Genomic DNA, 15,491 nt, shown 5'->3' on the forward strand with positions numbered 1-15,491 from the left:
CCTTTTTCACGAATTTAAACAAAGATATCACATTGACGAAATTGTCCTTGAACGAGAAATTGGTTAAAATATCATGGTTATGAAACGATATCACATTGATGAAATTAACCTTGAAATTGGTTAAAATATCATGGTTATGAAAAATATTTTTGAATGAAAATTTATATTCTTTAATTACGATAAAATGATGAATTTTTTTTATAGATTCATGCCATATATGTTAGTTTAGTGTAGATGCTGGGTATGAGTAAATACATTCATTTTTTCTTTTAAATATTCCGTAAAGATAGCTAAGAATTCAGTAAGTCATGACGTAAACAAATCCAATTTAATTATTGTTTCTTCACTATTTCCCTATGAACTTCTTCAAGAAAAAGAATTAGGTCAACTTAGGGTAAGATTGACTAGAAAAAGGTTAATTTATATTGGACTAATGACATAAATGATCGTGTAAGATAACCTCGTTGAAAGAATGAATTTCAGTTTACTATCTTAACCTTTAACAATTGAAAAATGATGCTGATGAAACTCTATCTATTTAAAAGTGATGTAATATGGCCAAATTTTTATGACATTTGTCATGACATAATATACATTATAACAAATTTGTGGTTCATGATATTTGCCATGATATAATATCCATTATAACAAATTTGTGGATCATGACATTTGCCATGACATAATATCCATTATCAGGCCAAGGATTTCTTGCTATAAATGGAGGAGTTTCTCCTCATTTGAAAACACACCAATTCAAGAGCTTTTCACTCTTGTCTTTCTTTCTCCTCCTTTATTTCATTATAGAGTATTTTATAAGAGAGTGAGTGTTGGGAAACACTTGTGTGAACCCTTTCTTTGAAGTGATCTTGTGAGATTATTCTCTTGGGGTATTTGGTAATTAGAGTATTTACTCTAATTTTATACTCTCTTTTGTACTCTTGTTGGTATAATGAAATTGCTTCTTTCCGCCTGTGGATGTAGGTCACCTTGACCGAACCACGTTAAATTTGTGTCTTCTTTATCTTCTTTAATTGTCGTTATTATCAACTTGCATTATTTTTATTATTATCATTATAATGTTGTTTGGCTAAATTTTGCACTACCCGATTTTTCGATCCTAACAAATTGGTATCAGAGCCAGATCTAACCAGGTTAGTTTAAAAAGCCAAAATGACTCTAACAAAGTCTTATGTTGAGAAATTTGACCGAAGTGCAAACTTCGAAATGTGGCAATTAAAGATAGAAGTTATTCTAATTCGGGATGGCTTAGATTTGGCACTGCAAGGAAAGGAGAAGATGCCGGATAAAATAACAGACGGGGAGTTTGCCGTCATAGACAAAAAGGCAAAAGCATGTATTATTTTAAATCTTTCAAATGAGGTTTTGCGTGAAGTTGCAGCAGAAAGCTTAGTCAAAGGCATATGGGAAAAGCTTAAAACCCTATATATGAAAAGAACAGTAGAAAACATGCTTTACCTAAAGCAAAAACTCTACACTTTTCGTATGGCTGAAGGTACCTCTATACTTACACATCTTGATACTTTTGATTCTGTTCTTATGGATTTAAGTAACATAGATGCTGAAATCAAAGATGAGGATCAAGCTGTGTTATTGCTTGTTTCCTTACCCCAGTCGTTTAAGCATATAAGAGATACTATGCTTTATGGAAAGGATAATATCTCTTATAAAGATATCAAATCTATTTTGAAATCAAAAGAACAAATAGATAGAGATATTACTGGGGAAACTAGTGGGAACCAAGGGAATGTTTATTCATAAGAGGTAGATCCAATAAGAAAGATTCAAGTAGTGAGAAACCTAAATCAAGGTCAAAATCCAGATACAGAAATGTCATGTGCAAATATTGTCATAAGAAAGGTCACATTATTTTTGAATGCTTTAAATTGAAAAATAAAGAAAAACATACAGAAAACAAAAATGAGCACAAAAATACTGACAGTGTCGAAGCAAGTGTAGCTGCTGATGAGACTGAGGGAACTATTTTTTTTAGCAACTAATAATAGTTTCAAATCTAACAATGAGTGAATTTTAGATTCGGGTTGTTCTTATCATATGTATTCCAGTTGGGATTTATTTACCACATATGAATCTATTGGAGGTGGAGTTGTTTTGATGGGCAGCAATGCTGCCTGCAAAGTTATTGGAAAAGGTACAGTCTGAATCAAAATGCATGATGATGTGGTGAGAACTCTCACCGATGTTAGACATGTTCCTAACTTGAAGAAAAATCTCATCTCTTTGGGCACTCTAGAATCTCTTGGGTGCAAGTACACAGGTGAAGGTGGAGTTCTAAAAATTTCTCATGGTGCTCTTGTGATCATGAAAGCACGCAGATCTGGTACGTTGTATACTCTTTTGGGATCTACTGTTACAGGTATTGCTGCAGTTTCAATATCAGATAAATCAAATTCTGACATCACCAAATTGTGGCATATGCGATTGGGGCATATGAGTGAAAAGGGTCTTTTCATCCTCAGTAAAAGAGGTCTCTTATGTGGCTAAAGTACCGAAATATGGAGTTCTGTGAACATTGTGTGTTCGAGAAGCAGAAAAGAGTCAGCTTCAAATCTCCAGCGATTCATAGAACAAAAGGTACTTTGGATTACATTCATTCAGATCTTTGGGGTCCTTCACATACCCCATCAAAAGGTGGTTCCAGGTATATGTTAACTTTCATTGATGATTATTCAAGGAAAGTTTGGGTTTATTTCCTGAAAAATAAAAGTAATGTTTTCTTAAATTTCAAACAATGGAAAGTTTTGATTGAGAAGCAAACAGGAAAACAGGTTAAGCGGCTTAGAACAGATAATGGCTTGGAATTTTGTAATGATAAATTCAACGAATTTTGCAAGAATGAAGGAATTGCTCGACATCGTACTGTGAGAATGACACCTCAGCAAAATGGTGTGGCAGAAAGGATGAATAGAACTCTTTTAGAAAGGGCTCGTTGCATGATTTCAAATGTTGGGTTGACAGATGCCTTTTGGGCAGAAGCTATCTCTACAGCTTGTTATATTGTCAACCGAGCTCCTTCTGCAACTTTGAACTTTAAGACTCCAGAGAAAATGTGGTCAGGTACTTCTACTAATTATTCTGATTTAAAGATATTTGGTTGCCCTGTATACATGCATGTAAATGATGGAAAATTAGAACCAAGGGCTAAAAAGTGCATTTTTCTTGGGTATACATCTGGGGTGAAAGGATACCGACTATGGTATCTTGATCCCACGACACCAAAATTTATAATTAGCAGAGATGTAACCTTTGATGAATTATCTATGTTACATTCTAGAAAAGAGTCTTCTAGTTCTTGTAATACAGATAAAGGAAAGAGTACACAGAACCAGGTGGAGATTGAGATTGGCATTCCTTCTGAGCCAAGCTCATCAACTTTGGAGCAAAATACAGTTGAAACTCCTGAAGTTGAGACAGAAGCTGAAATTCCTGAAGTTGAGACTCCTGAAGTTGAACCAGAAGAAGAGGAGTATTCTATAGCCAAACATAGACCAAGAAGAGAAGGTAAACAACCATTAAGGTTTGGAGATTATGTTGCATTTGCTTTTTCAGTTGCACAGGAAACTGAAGAAATTGGAGAACCATCAAAATATTCAGAAGCAGTTTTTGGTGCTGACTCAGCCAAGTGGCTGATTGCAATGAATGAAGAAATTGAGTCTCCCCACAAGAATGGTACTTGGTCTCTTGTGAAACCGCCATCAGGAAAAAGAATTGTTGATTGCAAATTGGTCTTCAAGAAAAAGGATGACATTCCAGGGGTTGAAGATGCGAGGTATAAGGCACGATTAGTTGCAAAGGGCTATAGTCAGGTACAAGGAGTTGATTTTAATGATATTTTCTTACCTGTTGTTAAACATAGCTCTATTCGTGTCTTGCTTGCCTTCGTTGCCATGTATGATTTGGAATTAGAATAACTTGATGTTAACACAGCTTTCTTACATGGCGAACTTGAGGAACAAATATACATGCATCAACCCGAAGGATTTGAAATTGAAGGAAAAGAAGATCATGTTTGCTTGTTGAATAAATCCTTGTACGGATTAAAGCAGTCTCCAAGACAATGGTATAATAGGTTTGATTCCTTTATGTTGGGTCATGGTTATTCGAGGAGCATGTATGATAGTTGTGTTTACTTCCGGAAGTTAAATGATGGTTCATTTGTGTACCTATTATTATATGTTGATGACATGCTCATTGCTGCTAAGGATTTAACAGAAATTCACAACTTGAAAAGTCAACTGAAAAGTGAATTTGAGATGAAAGATTTGGGAGCAGCTAAGAAAATCCTTGGCATGAAAATCAAAAGAGATCGAAAAGCCAACAGGCTATTTCTGACCCAGAAGAAGTACTTGGAGAAAGTCTTGAAGAGGTTTGGCATGAAAGATGCTAAACCAGTTAGTACTCATCTTGCTGCTCATTTTAAGTTATCAGCTGCTCAGTCCCCGCAGTCAGAGGAAGAAGAGAGGTACATGGCACAAGTTCCTTATTCCAGTGCAATCGGCATGCAATGGTTTGTACACGTCCAGACATTTCACAAGCAGTGAGCGTGGTAAGCCGGTATATGGCTTGCCCTAGTAAAGCACATTGGCATGTTGTGAAATGGATTCTCATATACTTGCGAGGTACTTCAAATAGATGTTTGGAGTTTGGGAGAAATACTAACACTTTGGTTGGTTTTGTAGACTCAGATTATGCAAGTGATCCTGACAAAAGAAGATTACTGACATGCTATGTATTTTGCATCGGTGGTTGCGCTATTAGTTAGAAAGCTACATTACAACATGTAGTAGCTTTATCTACTATCGAAGCAGAATATATGGCAGTGACCGAGGCGAACAAAGAAGCTTTATGGTTGAAGGGTCTATTTGCGGAACCCAGTTTATACCAAAGTGGTATTACCATTTTATATGATAGCCAAAGTGCCATTCACTTGACTAAAGATCAAATGTATCATGAAAGGACAAAGCACATTGATATAAAGTATCATTTCATCCGAGAAACCATTGCTGAAAGAAAAGTCTCTGTTCAGAAGATCAACACTAGAGACAATCCTGCTGACATGTTCACAAAACCTCTTCCAGTGTCCAAGTTCAAGCTTTGCCTGAACTTGATTGGCATTTATGAAGAATGATTTTGTCCATTGGGATTTTTGCGGAGAAGGTGAAGCAAATTTACTATATATAAGCCGAAATTAGGCCAATGTGGAGATTTGTAATATAGCCAAATTTTCATGACATTTGCCATGACATAATATCCATTATAACAAATTTGTGGTTCATGACATTTGCCATGACATAATATCCATTATAACAAATTTGTGGATCATGACATTTGCCATGACATAATATCCATTATTAGGCCAATGATTTCTTGCTATAAATAGAGGGGTTTCTCCTCATTTAAAAACACACCAATTCAAGAGTTTTTCACTCTTGTCTTTCTTTCTCCTCCTTTATTTCATTATAGAGTATTTTATAAGAGAGTGGGTGTTGGGAAATACTTGTGTGAACCCTTTCTTTGGAGTGGTCTTGTGAGGTTATTCTCTTGGGGTATTTGGTAATTAGAGTATTTACTCTAATTTTGTACTCTCTTTTGTACTCTTGTTGGTATAGTGAAATTGCTTCTCTCTGCTTGTGGACGTAGGTCACCTTGACCGAACCACGTTAAATTTGTGTCTTCTTTATCTTCTTTAATTGTTGTTATTATCAACTTGCATTGTCTTTGTTATTATCATTATAATGTTGTTTGGCTAAATTTCGCACTACCCGGTTTCCCGATCCTAACAAGTTACAACTATTAGAACAAGACAATAATTATTGAAATTTTCAAAAGATTTTAAACACCTCTCAATTATCAAATGATGATAAAATATTATCCTTCTTTAGTGAAACTCATTTCTAGAGCTACAACAAAAGAAAAGGACTCCGTGCATTCTCTAATTTAAATACCTTTTACTTCTTATGATTTAACCTAATCACTGGGGAAAAAATCGCATTCAATACTTTTTAGTCTGGACAGTTCGTTTGCAAAAAGGTATGTAAATTAAGTAGGAAAAAGTTTTTCAAAAAACATATTTATTTTAAGTTTTTTTTAAAAAAAAGAATCTTTTAAAGTTCTTTAAAAAAAGCATTTCCGATGGAGAATAGCAAAGAGGCGGTTGAAAAATCTCGTTTCACTTACAAAATACTACGACTGTTTAAACCAGTTACCTTTTTTCACAAACTATTTTTCCTTAAATTTTTCCAGAAAACTTTTCCCAATATTGTGCGGAACAAAGAGCAAAAAAAAAATTAAGAAATCAACATTTCTTTAGGAAAAAGGAATTGTCTATCGTTTTGATGCATTTAATTGGAAAAACCAAATTAGTTTCCGTTGCCGGGACTTGAACCCGGGTCTTTCGGGTGAGAGCCGAATATCCTGACCAACTAGACTACAACGGATTTGTGTTTCTGTTTGTGCACAAATATTAATAATACTTAATGTAGATTGAAAATCCAAGCAACCCGCTACCAATTTTTTTGTTCAGCAGTAGGAAAAGAATTAAGAAAGAGACCTATCACCAAATTCAATAACATGTTTTTAGGATATTTTTCTCTAATAATATGTATTTGATCAAGTTTTTGGACGTTTCATGATTAAATTGGCGAACCACAAGAAGATAGGAGACAAGAAATTTCACTTCAATTATCTAATAAAATGACAGATTTGTCAGTTACTATTCTTAATACTGTTCCATTTTGGATGACTATTAATATTTGAAGAATCAAACAATTCTTTTTAACATTTTTTTAAAAATATTTTTCAATAATAATAGGTTTTGAAGTATAGTACTACTCCTACTTTTTATCTTATTTCTAATTATATAAATTTTATTTTGCAATATTAATGATTTTATGTTTGAATTGATACCGAAAATTAAAAGATTTGACTCTATTCTCCGAATTTATTTCATTATATCTTTAAGCCAAAGGAGTATTTACTGGGTGATTTGGAACTCTCCGGAGTCGTTGTGACTTTGGGTATTGTAGGCGGATTAGAGTTGATGAGGTTGAGGGGGCTATGCGTAAGATGAGCAGGGGCAAAGCGATAGGGCCGGATGAAATCCCAGCGGAGTTTTGAAAGAGTGCGGGCAAGGCGGGCTTGGAATGACTCACTAGGTTATTTAATGTCATTTTTAGAATGAAGAAGATGCCCGAAGAATGGAGGTGGAGCACGATAGTTCATGTATACAAGAACAAGGGTGATATCTGACGAGCGCAAAACACACACTTAAATTATGCTCGCTAATCAAAGATAGTATAGTATAATATCGTATCCACAGAGATTGGATTTAAACAGTATTCTCGTAGTTTCTAGCTTGATTGCTATCCAGGTGGATCAACAGTTGAGATTTATATGACTAATAATTAAAATTAACTGAGAATTTAAAGCTATTGACTAGTGATTATCGAGACAAAGAACAAACAAATAAGGTTATCAGCGGGAGAAGGTAGGGTTTTGATATGATAGGTACAAGATAATTGTTCGGGATCTAACTCTAGATAATTCACTTCTAATGTTCAAGTGAGTCTTTCGAATTCACTCAATTATTGGTTCAAACGTTCAGCAGAAACTCCTCTCTCGATTAAGCCTTAACCTCACGAGACGAACCAAATTAAGCAATGTGAAGATATGCAAGAATGCGTAGTGCATTGGTCTTTAGGATAACCTCTTTCGATTATTCTCCTAACGAGGTTTAATCAATGATTCAACTAGCCTCTTTCGATTACTTATAAGAATCTATTAACTCAACCAACAATATAATGCAAAGATATCACAAGTTATGCATCTCTCGGTTACATGAACTAGTGAATATAGATACCACAATTAAATCTTCCAAAACTATTCAATACATAAAACTAGAATTATAATCCACAAAAAATCATCAATACACCAAATCCATCAAACCCTAAAGGAAACTACTCCATAGGCATAGAGAAATTCATCACAAATATAATTAAAGTATAGAAAAATATAGATTCGATCCAAACTCGGGTCTTGAGTGAGGAAGGAATGATGAAATCCTTATGTTTGTGTTCTTCCAACTCCTTCTTAGATTCCTTAGGTCGAAAGTATGTCAAAAGTCCTCTCAAAAATGTGGTTCTAGTATATTTATACCAAGTAGGAACGAACCTGGACAAAACTACCCTCTTTGAGCCAAAGTGGAAAAACCTATAAACTTTTTATACTTCATGCGTCGCACTATGCTACGCAGGGTGTGTAGCATTAATGCAATTTGCTTGGTTGTAAACTCTTTGAACTTAGCTTGTCTGATAAAATTTTGTACCGATGCTACGCACTATGCCACGCACTATGCCTAACATTAGTGTATTTTTTTGTCAGACCCAAAAACTCCAAGTCTCTGAACTTCTTAAACTTTTGACGAAATTTTGTACTAATACAACGCTTAATGCCACGCCTTATGCGACGCACTAGTGCTTTTTTGTTTTGCTCTAGCCCTTGCTCTTTCTTCCAACTTTCGTATGTAACGTCGGTCCACGAGCCCCGGACGCGATCCCGATTTAAATTTCTTGGGCTTTTACTCAAACTTCAAAGCTCCAAATTATTCGATTTAGCTACAGAACATCTTCTTAACTCGAAATTATCTACTACAAAAGTATGGAGGCAGACCCTGGAGTCTAAAGGTTTCAAGTTGAGCAGGACCAAGACAGAATACTTAAAGTGTAAGTTCAGTGGTGAGACTCGGGGAGGGGAAGGGGAGGTAAGACTGGAGTCGCAGGTCATCGCTAGGAGATGGAGTTTTAAGTACTCTGAGTCTAGTATTCAGGGGGATGAGGAGATTAATGAAGATGTCACACATCGTATTGGGGCGGGATGGATGAAATGGAGGCTCACTTCCGGTGTTTTGTGTGACAAGAAGGTGCCACCAAAACTTAAAGGTAAGTTCTATAGAGTGGTGCTCAGACCGACTATGTTGTATGGGGCTGAGTGTTGGCCAGTCAAAATCGCTCATGTTCAGAAGATGAAGGTAGCAGAGATGAGGATGTTGAGATGGATGTGCAGGCACACCAGGTTAGATAGGATTAGGAATGAGATTATTCGCGACAAGGTAGATGTGGCCCTTATTGGGGACAAGATGTGGGAAGCACGACTTAGGTGGTTTGGTCATGTGAGGAGGAGGAGCACAGACGCTCTGATAAGGAGGTGTGAGAGGTTGACATTAGAGGGCCTATGGAGAGTTAGAGGTAGGCCAAAGAAGAGGTGGTGAGAGGTGATTAGGCAAGACATGGCGCAACTTCAGCTGACTGAGGACATGATCCTTGATAGGAAGGTATGGAGGTCGAGGATTTGGGTAGTAGGGTAGATAGTGTAGAGTCTTCACAACAGTAGTATTGGCACGCAGTCTCACTTTCTATTGGTAGTAGGTTTTTATGACTAACCGTTATTTTCTTTTATTGTTGATCACCTTACTATCTTGTTGTTTTTATTCTGCTTTTATATGGCTTTTTGGTACTGTCCTTTCTTACCTATATTTTCATTAATGTAGTGCTTATACTTTCCTGAGCCGAGGGTCTATTGGAAACAACATTTCTATCCTCACAAGATAAGGGTAAAATTTGCATACACAATATCCCCAGACCCCACGGTGTAGGATCATACTGGATATGTTGTTGTTGTTGTTGTTGAGTATATGCAAAATCAATACATCACGTTGCCTATGAAGTAAAAATGATTTCTTTTGCAAATGTGACGAAGTAGCGAATGAAGAATACATAGGAAAGACCAATTCAGTTTCCTTTTTAAGTGTTCTTTATTGAGCTAAAGTTGTAAAATGAGAGGCTCTCGTCTAGGGGCGGAGCTAGAAGTTAGCGTACGGGTTCGGCTGAACCCAATAGTTATAATCTAAATCGTGTCTATGAATTAAGAAATTTACTAAATATGTACATAAATTAAATTTAGAACCCAATTACTAAAATCCGATATCGTTGTTGTAGTATTTAGAACCCATAAAGTTTAAATTGTGGTTTCGCTTTTGCTCCCATCTCATGTAAGGTTATCCTGTTATATACATACATTTTCAAACTTTTTATATATACAAAAATAATTTTAAAAAATAATGAACTCAGTTGAATTAACAACGCCCGCTCTAGATTCGCTTTTGGATATATCGTCATGCATTTCTTAACCCATAAAAGATGCCAACTTTAGGTGTCTATGTATGTATTTCGCCATAATTATATGCAAGAAGAATGAGTTAAAAAAGACAATCATTTCATATGAAACTCATAACTAAGAATTAATCAGTCAAACAGTTCCCACTCCTGAGTGATTTTCGTGGATTGTTGTAATCGATTTGGTGCAGACGTTTCCCATTTGGTAGTCACCAATGAAGTACCAGCACAATTGCTAATAAGGTTAGAGTTTCTTGCCTTAAAATTGTCGAGCATATCAATGAGACTCTGAATGCGATGAACCTGTCAAGATATGGAAAAATAGATAGTCAGACATTCATAGCGAATCCAAAATTTAGATTCAGTATATTTTGCTTTTTATATATGTGAATTTTTATTTTTACATACACATATGTATGAGATAAAATTGATGAATGACAGGTGGATGATTGTCAAGATGACACGTGACAGTAAAGACATATAAGGTATGAGTCAATAAATAGCTGACACCAGTTACGAATATGTGACCGGCGCTAAAATCGGGGACAAAAGTGTGGGTTCTGAAGACGCTAAAAACGGGGACAAAAGTTTGAAAAGAAAATATTGGTTGAAGGAGGCAACATTCAAGGAGCGACCATTGTATTTATACTCAACCGTTATGCAACCATCAAGAGGGGTCTTTACTCATATTAAAGAAGAGTTTGATTTGGGAATCTCGTCTCCCTGAATTTAACTATAAATATAGGAATTTGTACTCATTGTAAGCACAAAACATTTGTATGTAAAAAAGACTAAACTTACCCTTATTCTATTAACAACATTCTTTCCTTCTGCTCTATGCATTATTTTAATTCTATGCATTGTTTTAATACTTGTATTTTCTTCAAGTCTCTTTAATTAATTTATTTTTGCTCTTAGTTATTTTATACTCTTAGATCAAATTAATTCGCGTGTCTATAAATCACGTTACAAATTAAACTATACTGTTCTTTAGTTCTAGTCAAACGCATAACTGTTTAGTCTAGATCCGCCACAGCATACATCGTCACTCGTGCAGAATCAAATTAGTCTATTTGAGGTCAAGAATTCTTCCCCTATGTGCGTTAAAGTTTTTGACATGAACTTCATTTTGTTTAGCCTAAATCAGATAGATGGTAAATTTCAGGCATGGTCAGTGAACTTTATCCACTATAACAACAAATACATAAAATATGTAGCAGCAAAGGCAAAAGGACTAGCAACTTTGTTCTTAATTCTGTTTTTAGATATGCAATAACTCACCTCCTCCTTCCTCTGAGTTCTTGCTTCTCCATCTGATTCAATACTATCCAATGTAAGAAGCTGAATCATAAACAACTCTGAAAGGACAACAAATTCCATGTCTTCGACTTTCATACCTTTCAGCACAGCTTCCTCTAGGGTAACAACCTACAAAGAGAAACAACACTTACATGATCAAGAATCCCTGCTTTGAAAGAAAATAAAAAATAAACAGAACTCTAGAGATTAATTTCATCGATGATCATCCAACTTTCTATTTATTTTACCAAAGTTATAACACTAATTTTTCTAACGGAAAAATAACTCAACTACTTATATTTCACATAAAATAAAAACGTCTGGTCCAGAAAAACACAACTAGGACGTTGTCACTTCGGCAACTAACCTTATATAGTATAATCCACATGGCACCACTTTCGGAAAAAAAGCCCGTTTAATGACCCACTTAAAGTAATAAAAGAAATCCATGATAACCATATGGTGAAAAACATCGAGCATTATGTTGGGTCAGAAAATAAATTTTTGAATGTTACGTAAGGTAAGTTATTGAAGTGACTATACTTACATGACAATGTGGTAAGGTAACTTTGTGCTTTCTGGCACCGAATTTAGCATTTTCTTGGCACTTTTATTTTTTGTGACATGTATGCAAATTTGAGTTATGTTTCCGTTACAAAAATAGGATTTATAACTTTGGTGCAACAAAACAAAAGTTGGATGACCGCACGTGAAATTACCTCCGACTCTTGTAGCAAGATTGATTAGCAGGAACACTTACGTACCCTGTGTGAGAGCTTATCGACCTCTACTTTTACTTGGGCAATGGCTTCACAAGAGACAGAGTTATCTTGAATTTTCTTCATCTCTTTGCTTGCTGGATCTTCCATTAGGATCAATTTTGACGCGTCTTTTACACCAGCAATGTGCAAGCATTCATTGCTATCCTTTTCTTTTCCTTGGAACAATAGTCTCTGAACTGTGGGATGTAGCCCAGTTCTGTCAGTAAGAATTTTCTTCAGGTCCCCTTCATTTGATTAACACAAACCGACTAAGTCACAAATTAATTTTAGTAAATACTAGCAAGCAGGAACGGAGCTAGGAATTTCATCAAGGGTATCAAAATATAAAGAAGTAAACACACGAAAAAGCTAAAGACATTTAACATATATAGTATATAATCAAAATAAAATTTTAATTATGTTATACAGTGTAATTTTCCAGCGAAGGAATATTAATAAACACCCCTAAGCTAAATTAACTAATATAAGTACATAAATAAAGAAGATTCATCAAGATATACTAGGAACATGAAATTATGAAAATCCCATCTAATTAAGCACGTTGTTAAGTATGGTGAACAACAAGAACAATAAAAATTACGCCTCAATCCCAAGCAAGTTGATGTTAACTACATGAATCCCCATTGTTCCTATCGCTTCACTCAAGTTTATCTCAATTCAACATTAGTTACATAAAAAATTCAATATTATATTATACTCCCTCAGTTCACTTTTATTTATCAACTTTTGACTTTGCACCCCCTTTAAGAAAAAATAAATGGAGTATGTATTTTACAATTTTATCCATAATAATGATATTACTTTTAAAAGTCTTGAAAAATAATTTGAGGAATGAGTAGTTAATGATAGAAAAAAAAAATTGTCTTTCTCTTGATTTAATATAGTAGACAAGAAAAAGTGAAAATATTTTTTTTTAGTACAGTGAACAAGTGAAAGTAAATAGAGGGAGTACAAAATAAAATAAAAGGAAAGAAATAAAAAAAAATACTATAAGTTCTTTATATTTTCTATTGATGTATGAATTGTGAATATTCATAACAAATTTATGATTAATTTAACAGAGATTATCAACCTACCTCATTTATTCAGACTTGAGACCAGTAATGTAAAGAAACTCAAGGAGATATAACAATATCAAAAAGCAAAAGTTGAGTGATTTACCAAATGTTGATTCCGCTGGAACAGTAAGATCATGGTAACAAGAATCATATGAAACCTTGATCTTGATCATAGGACCAGCAACAAAATTGGCCTCACCAGAAACTCCAATTCTTTTCTGGACCAACAGACCTCCAGGCCTAACTTCCCAATCAATAATACAAACATTTTCCTCTTCACTCTCAGTGTATTTATTCTCATCTTTTACCTCATTCCTACGTTTTGAAGAAAATGATAATTTTCTCATATTCCACATAAGGGAACTAAAAAGTAAATGAGAAATGTTAAAAAGGTGAGAAGTTGATTGAGCAAAGTTGGAGGATGAATTGAGTAAAGAGCATAAAAGAAAGAGACCATAAAAAAGAACTTTGTACCCACTGTGATGGGGACATTGAAAAGTGACTCCTGAACTGACTGTGTTATATTAGTTGCTTTATCTCTCTGATTAAGGAACTTCAAGGAAATGTGAATGTCATTCTGATTAAATTAGTCAGATTTTCGACGGTTGCCTCTCAAATTAAGCCACGCACCACCGATTAAAGTTGTGCATATATATATCAACAACTAGCGGGGTCACTTAGTAGCGGTTTATCAAGCCCTACCACGTGTCAACATTGTACTCTTCCTTTTAAATATATGTAACAATTTTTTTTTTTTTAAGAAGGGAGCCTTGGCTTAGTGCGGTCCTTCCCCGAATCCAATCACTAACGTTTGCATTATTGTGGACTGAGTATGGTTCTTTCCTGAACCATACGTGAACGCGGGATGTCTTGTGCATTACGCTGCTATAAGTTTTTTCTTTTCAGTCAGTCCTAAAAAATGGTATATTTTTATATTTAGTAACAATTTAACTTTAAACTTTCTATTTTATCCTTAATAAAATGATTTATCGTCGCCACGAATATTTTATGACTTGTTTCAAACTGCAAATTTCAAAAGTATTTCTTTTTATTCTTAAAATAAATGTGTAAAATAAAACACCATCACATAAATTGAGATGGAGTAGTTATGATTTTTTTCCCTCAAGTTTTAGCTTTAAACAATGTTAGTAACATAGACAATACGTGATTTCTGGAGGAATACAACAGAATTAAGGTTTTTGGATAGTACTAGTAAGGAGAGGGTCAGAGAGCTATTGACCGACTCATAGACTAAAATCCCAAAATAATTGAAACAAAACAAAACGTGGTCGGCAGGATTCGAACCTGCGCGGGCAAAGCCCACGTGATTTCTAGTCATGCCCGATAACCACTCCGGCACGACCGCTTGTTGGAGATGAAATCTAATAGACTTTATTTATATCTAACAAGTATGTTTTTTTGGCAAATCTCAAAGAGCCGACACCTCAAATTTAATCAACTTAACAAAATATCGAGAATGTACACCTCAGATTTGAGATTCTCTCAAATCTCAAGCTTAATTACGACTAATTAATATCTATACATGGAGAAACCTTTTTTCTTTCTAGGGAGTTTTTCCTATATAAACTATAATAAAAATTTATTTACCCATTTTCTCTAGGTTTTGTAGCTTTTAAAAAATATTTAATTTTATCTTTTTATAAATTATATATATTCCCCCTTAAAGGGTTCACACCTCATTTTTAATGTATTCAATTAACTATTAAGCATTCGATTATATCCATTTCTCTTTTCTTTCCTCCCTTCTCTCCTTTTTCTTCTACGCATATTTGTGATATTTGATTGCGTTCGAGGGTTGAGTGACTTTCGCCCTTCTCCTTTTTTCTTTTTTTTTTCTTCTTTTTTTTGCCTAGTCTCTTCGAGTAGGCTCAATAGTCTTCAATCTAATAGAGTTGCGAATAAAAAATCCAATAAGTCTCTATATACTTAACATGTTCACAGATGAACGAACCTAAAATTTAGCAATTGTATCATGTAATCAAATACAATATAGATATAATTTTGAGACAAATTTAATATAATTCTTATAAATTTCCTATATAATTCTGATACAATATTGTATCGGGTTGTTTTACGTATCGATGTATCATATACAATTCATATACTATTATGATACATTTATA

The 15,491-nt window shown here is 34.5% G+C and overlaps 1 protein-coding gene and 2 non-coding genes across 3 annotated transcripts; all 3 read right to left on the minus strand.

The window, feature by feature from the left end:
• Positions 1–6,403: 6,403 nt before the first annotated feature.
• On the minus strand, positions 6,404–6,476 carry TRNAE-CUC (transfer RNA glutamic acid (anticodon CUC)). Its single transcript has one exon. It is a non-coding gene; the product is annotated as a tRNA-Glu (tRNA).
• Positions 6,477–10,240: 3,764 nt separating this feature from the next.
• LOC104093085 (BAG family molecular chaperone regulator 4-like) lies at positions 10,241–13,838 on the minus strand. Its single transcript, XM_009598799.4, has 4 exons — positions 13,451–13,838; positions 12,272–12,513; positions 11,490–11,636; positions 10,241–10,511 (listed from the first exon to the last, which is right to left on the minus strand). The coding sequence occupies exons 1-4, from the start codon at positions 13,701–13,703 to the stop codon at positions 10,338–10,340; spliced, it is 816 nt and encodes a 271-aa protein (XP_009597094.1). The 5' UTR covers positions 13,704–13,838; the 3' UTR covers positions 10,241–10,337.
• A 793-nt stretch (positions 13,839–14,631) lies between these two features.
• TRNAS-AGA (transfer RNA serine (anticodon AGA)) lies at positions 14,632–14,713 on the minus strand. The gene has a single exon. It is a non-coding gene; the product is annotated as a tRNA-Ser (tRNA).
• Between the last annotated feature and the right edge of the window lie 778 nt (positions 14,714–15,491).

The sequence above is a fragment of the Nicotiana tomentosiformis genome, chromosome 2 (genome assembly GCF_000390325.3).
Source record: "Nicotiana tomentosiformis chromosome 2, ASM39032v3, whole genome shotgun sequence".
Classification (NCBI taxonomy): Eukaryota; Viridiplantae; Streptophyta; class Magnoliopsida; order Solanales; family Solanaceae; genus Nicotiana; species Nicotiana tomentosiformis.

Excerpts from the sequence above, each read along its gene's own strand:
- LOC104093085 (XM_009598799.4), bottom strand. The coding sequence starts at position 13,703 with ATGTGGAATATGAGAAAATTATCATTTTCTTCAAAACGTAGGAATGAG. Across the intron at positions 11,637-12,271 it reads TCGATAAGCTCTCACACAGG|GTTGTTACCCTAGAGGAAGC; the intron begins GTACGTAAGTGT and ends TTCTCTTTGTAG. Across the intron at positions 10,512-11,489 it reads GAACTCAGAGGAAGGAGGAG|GTTCATCGCATTCAGAGTCT; the intron begins GTGAGTTATTGC and ends ATATCTTGACAG.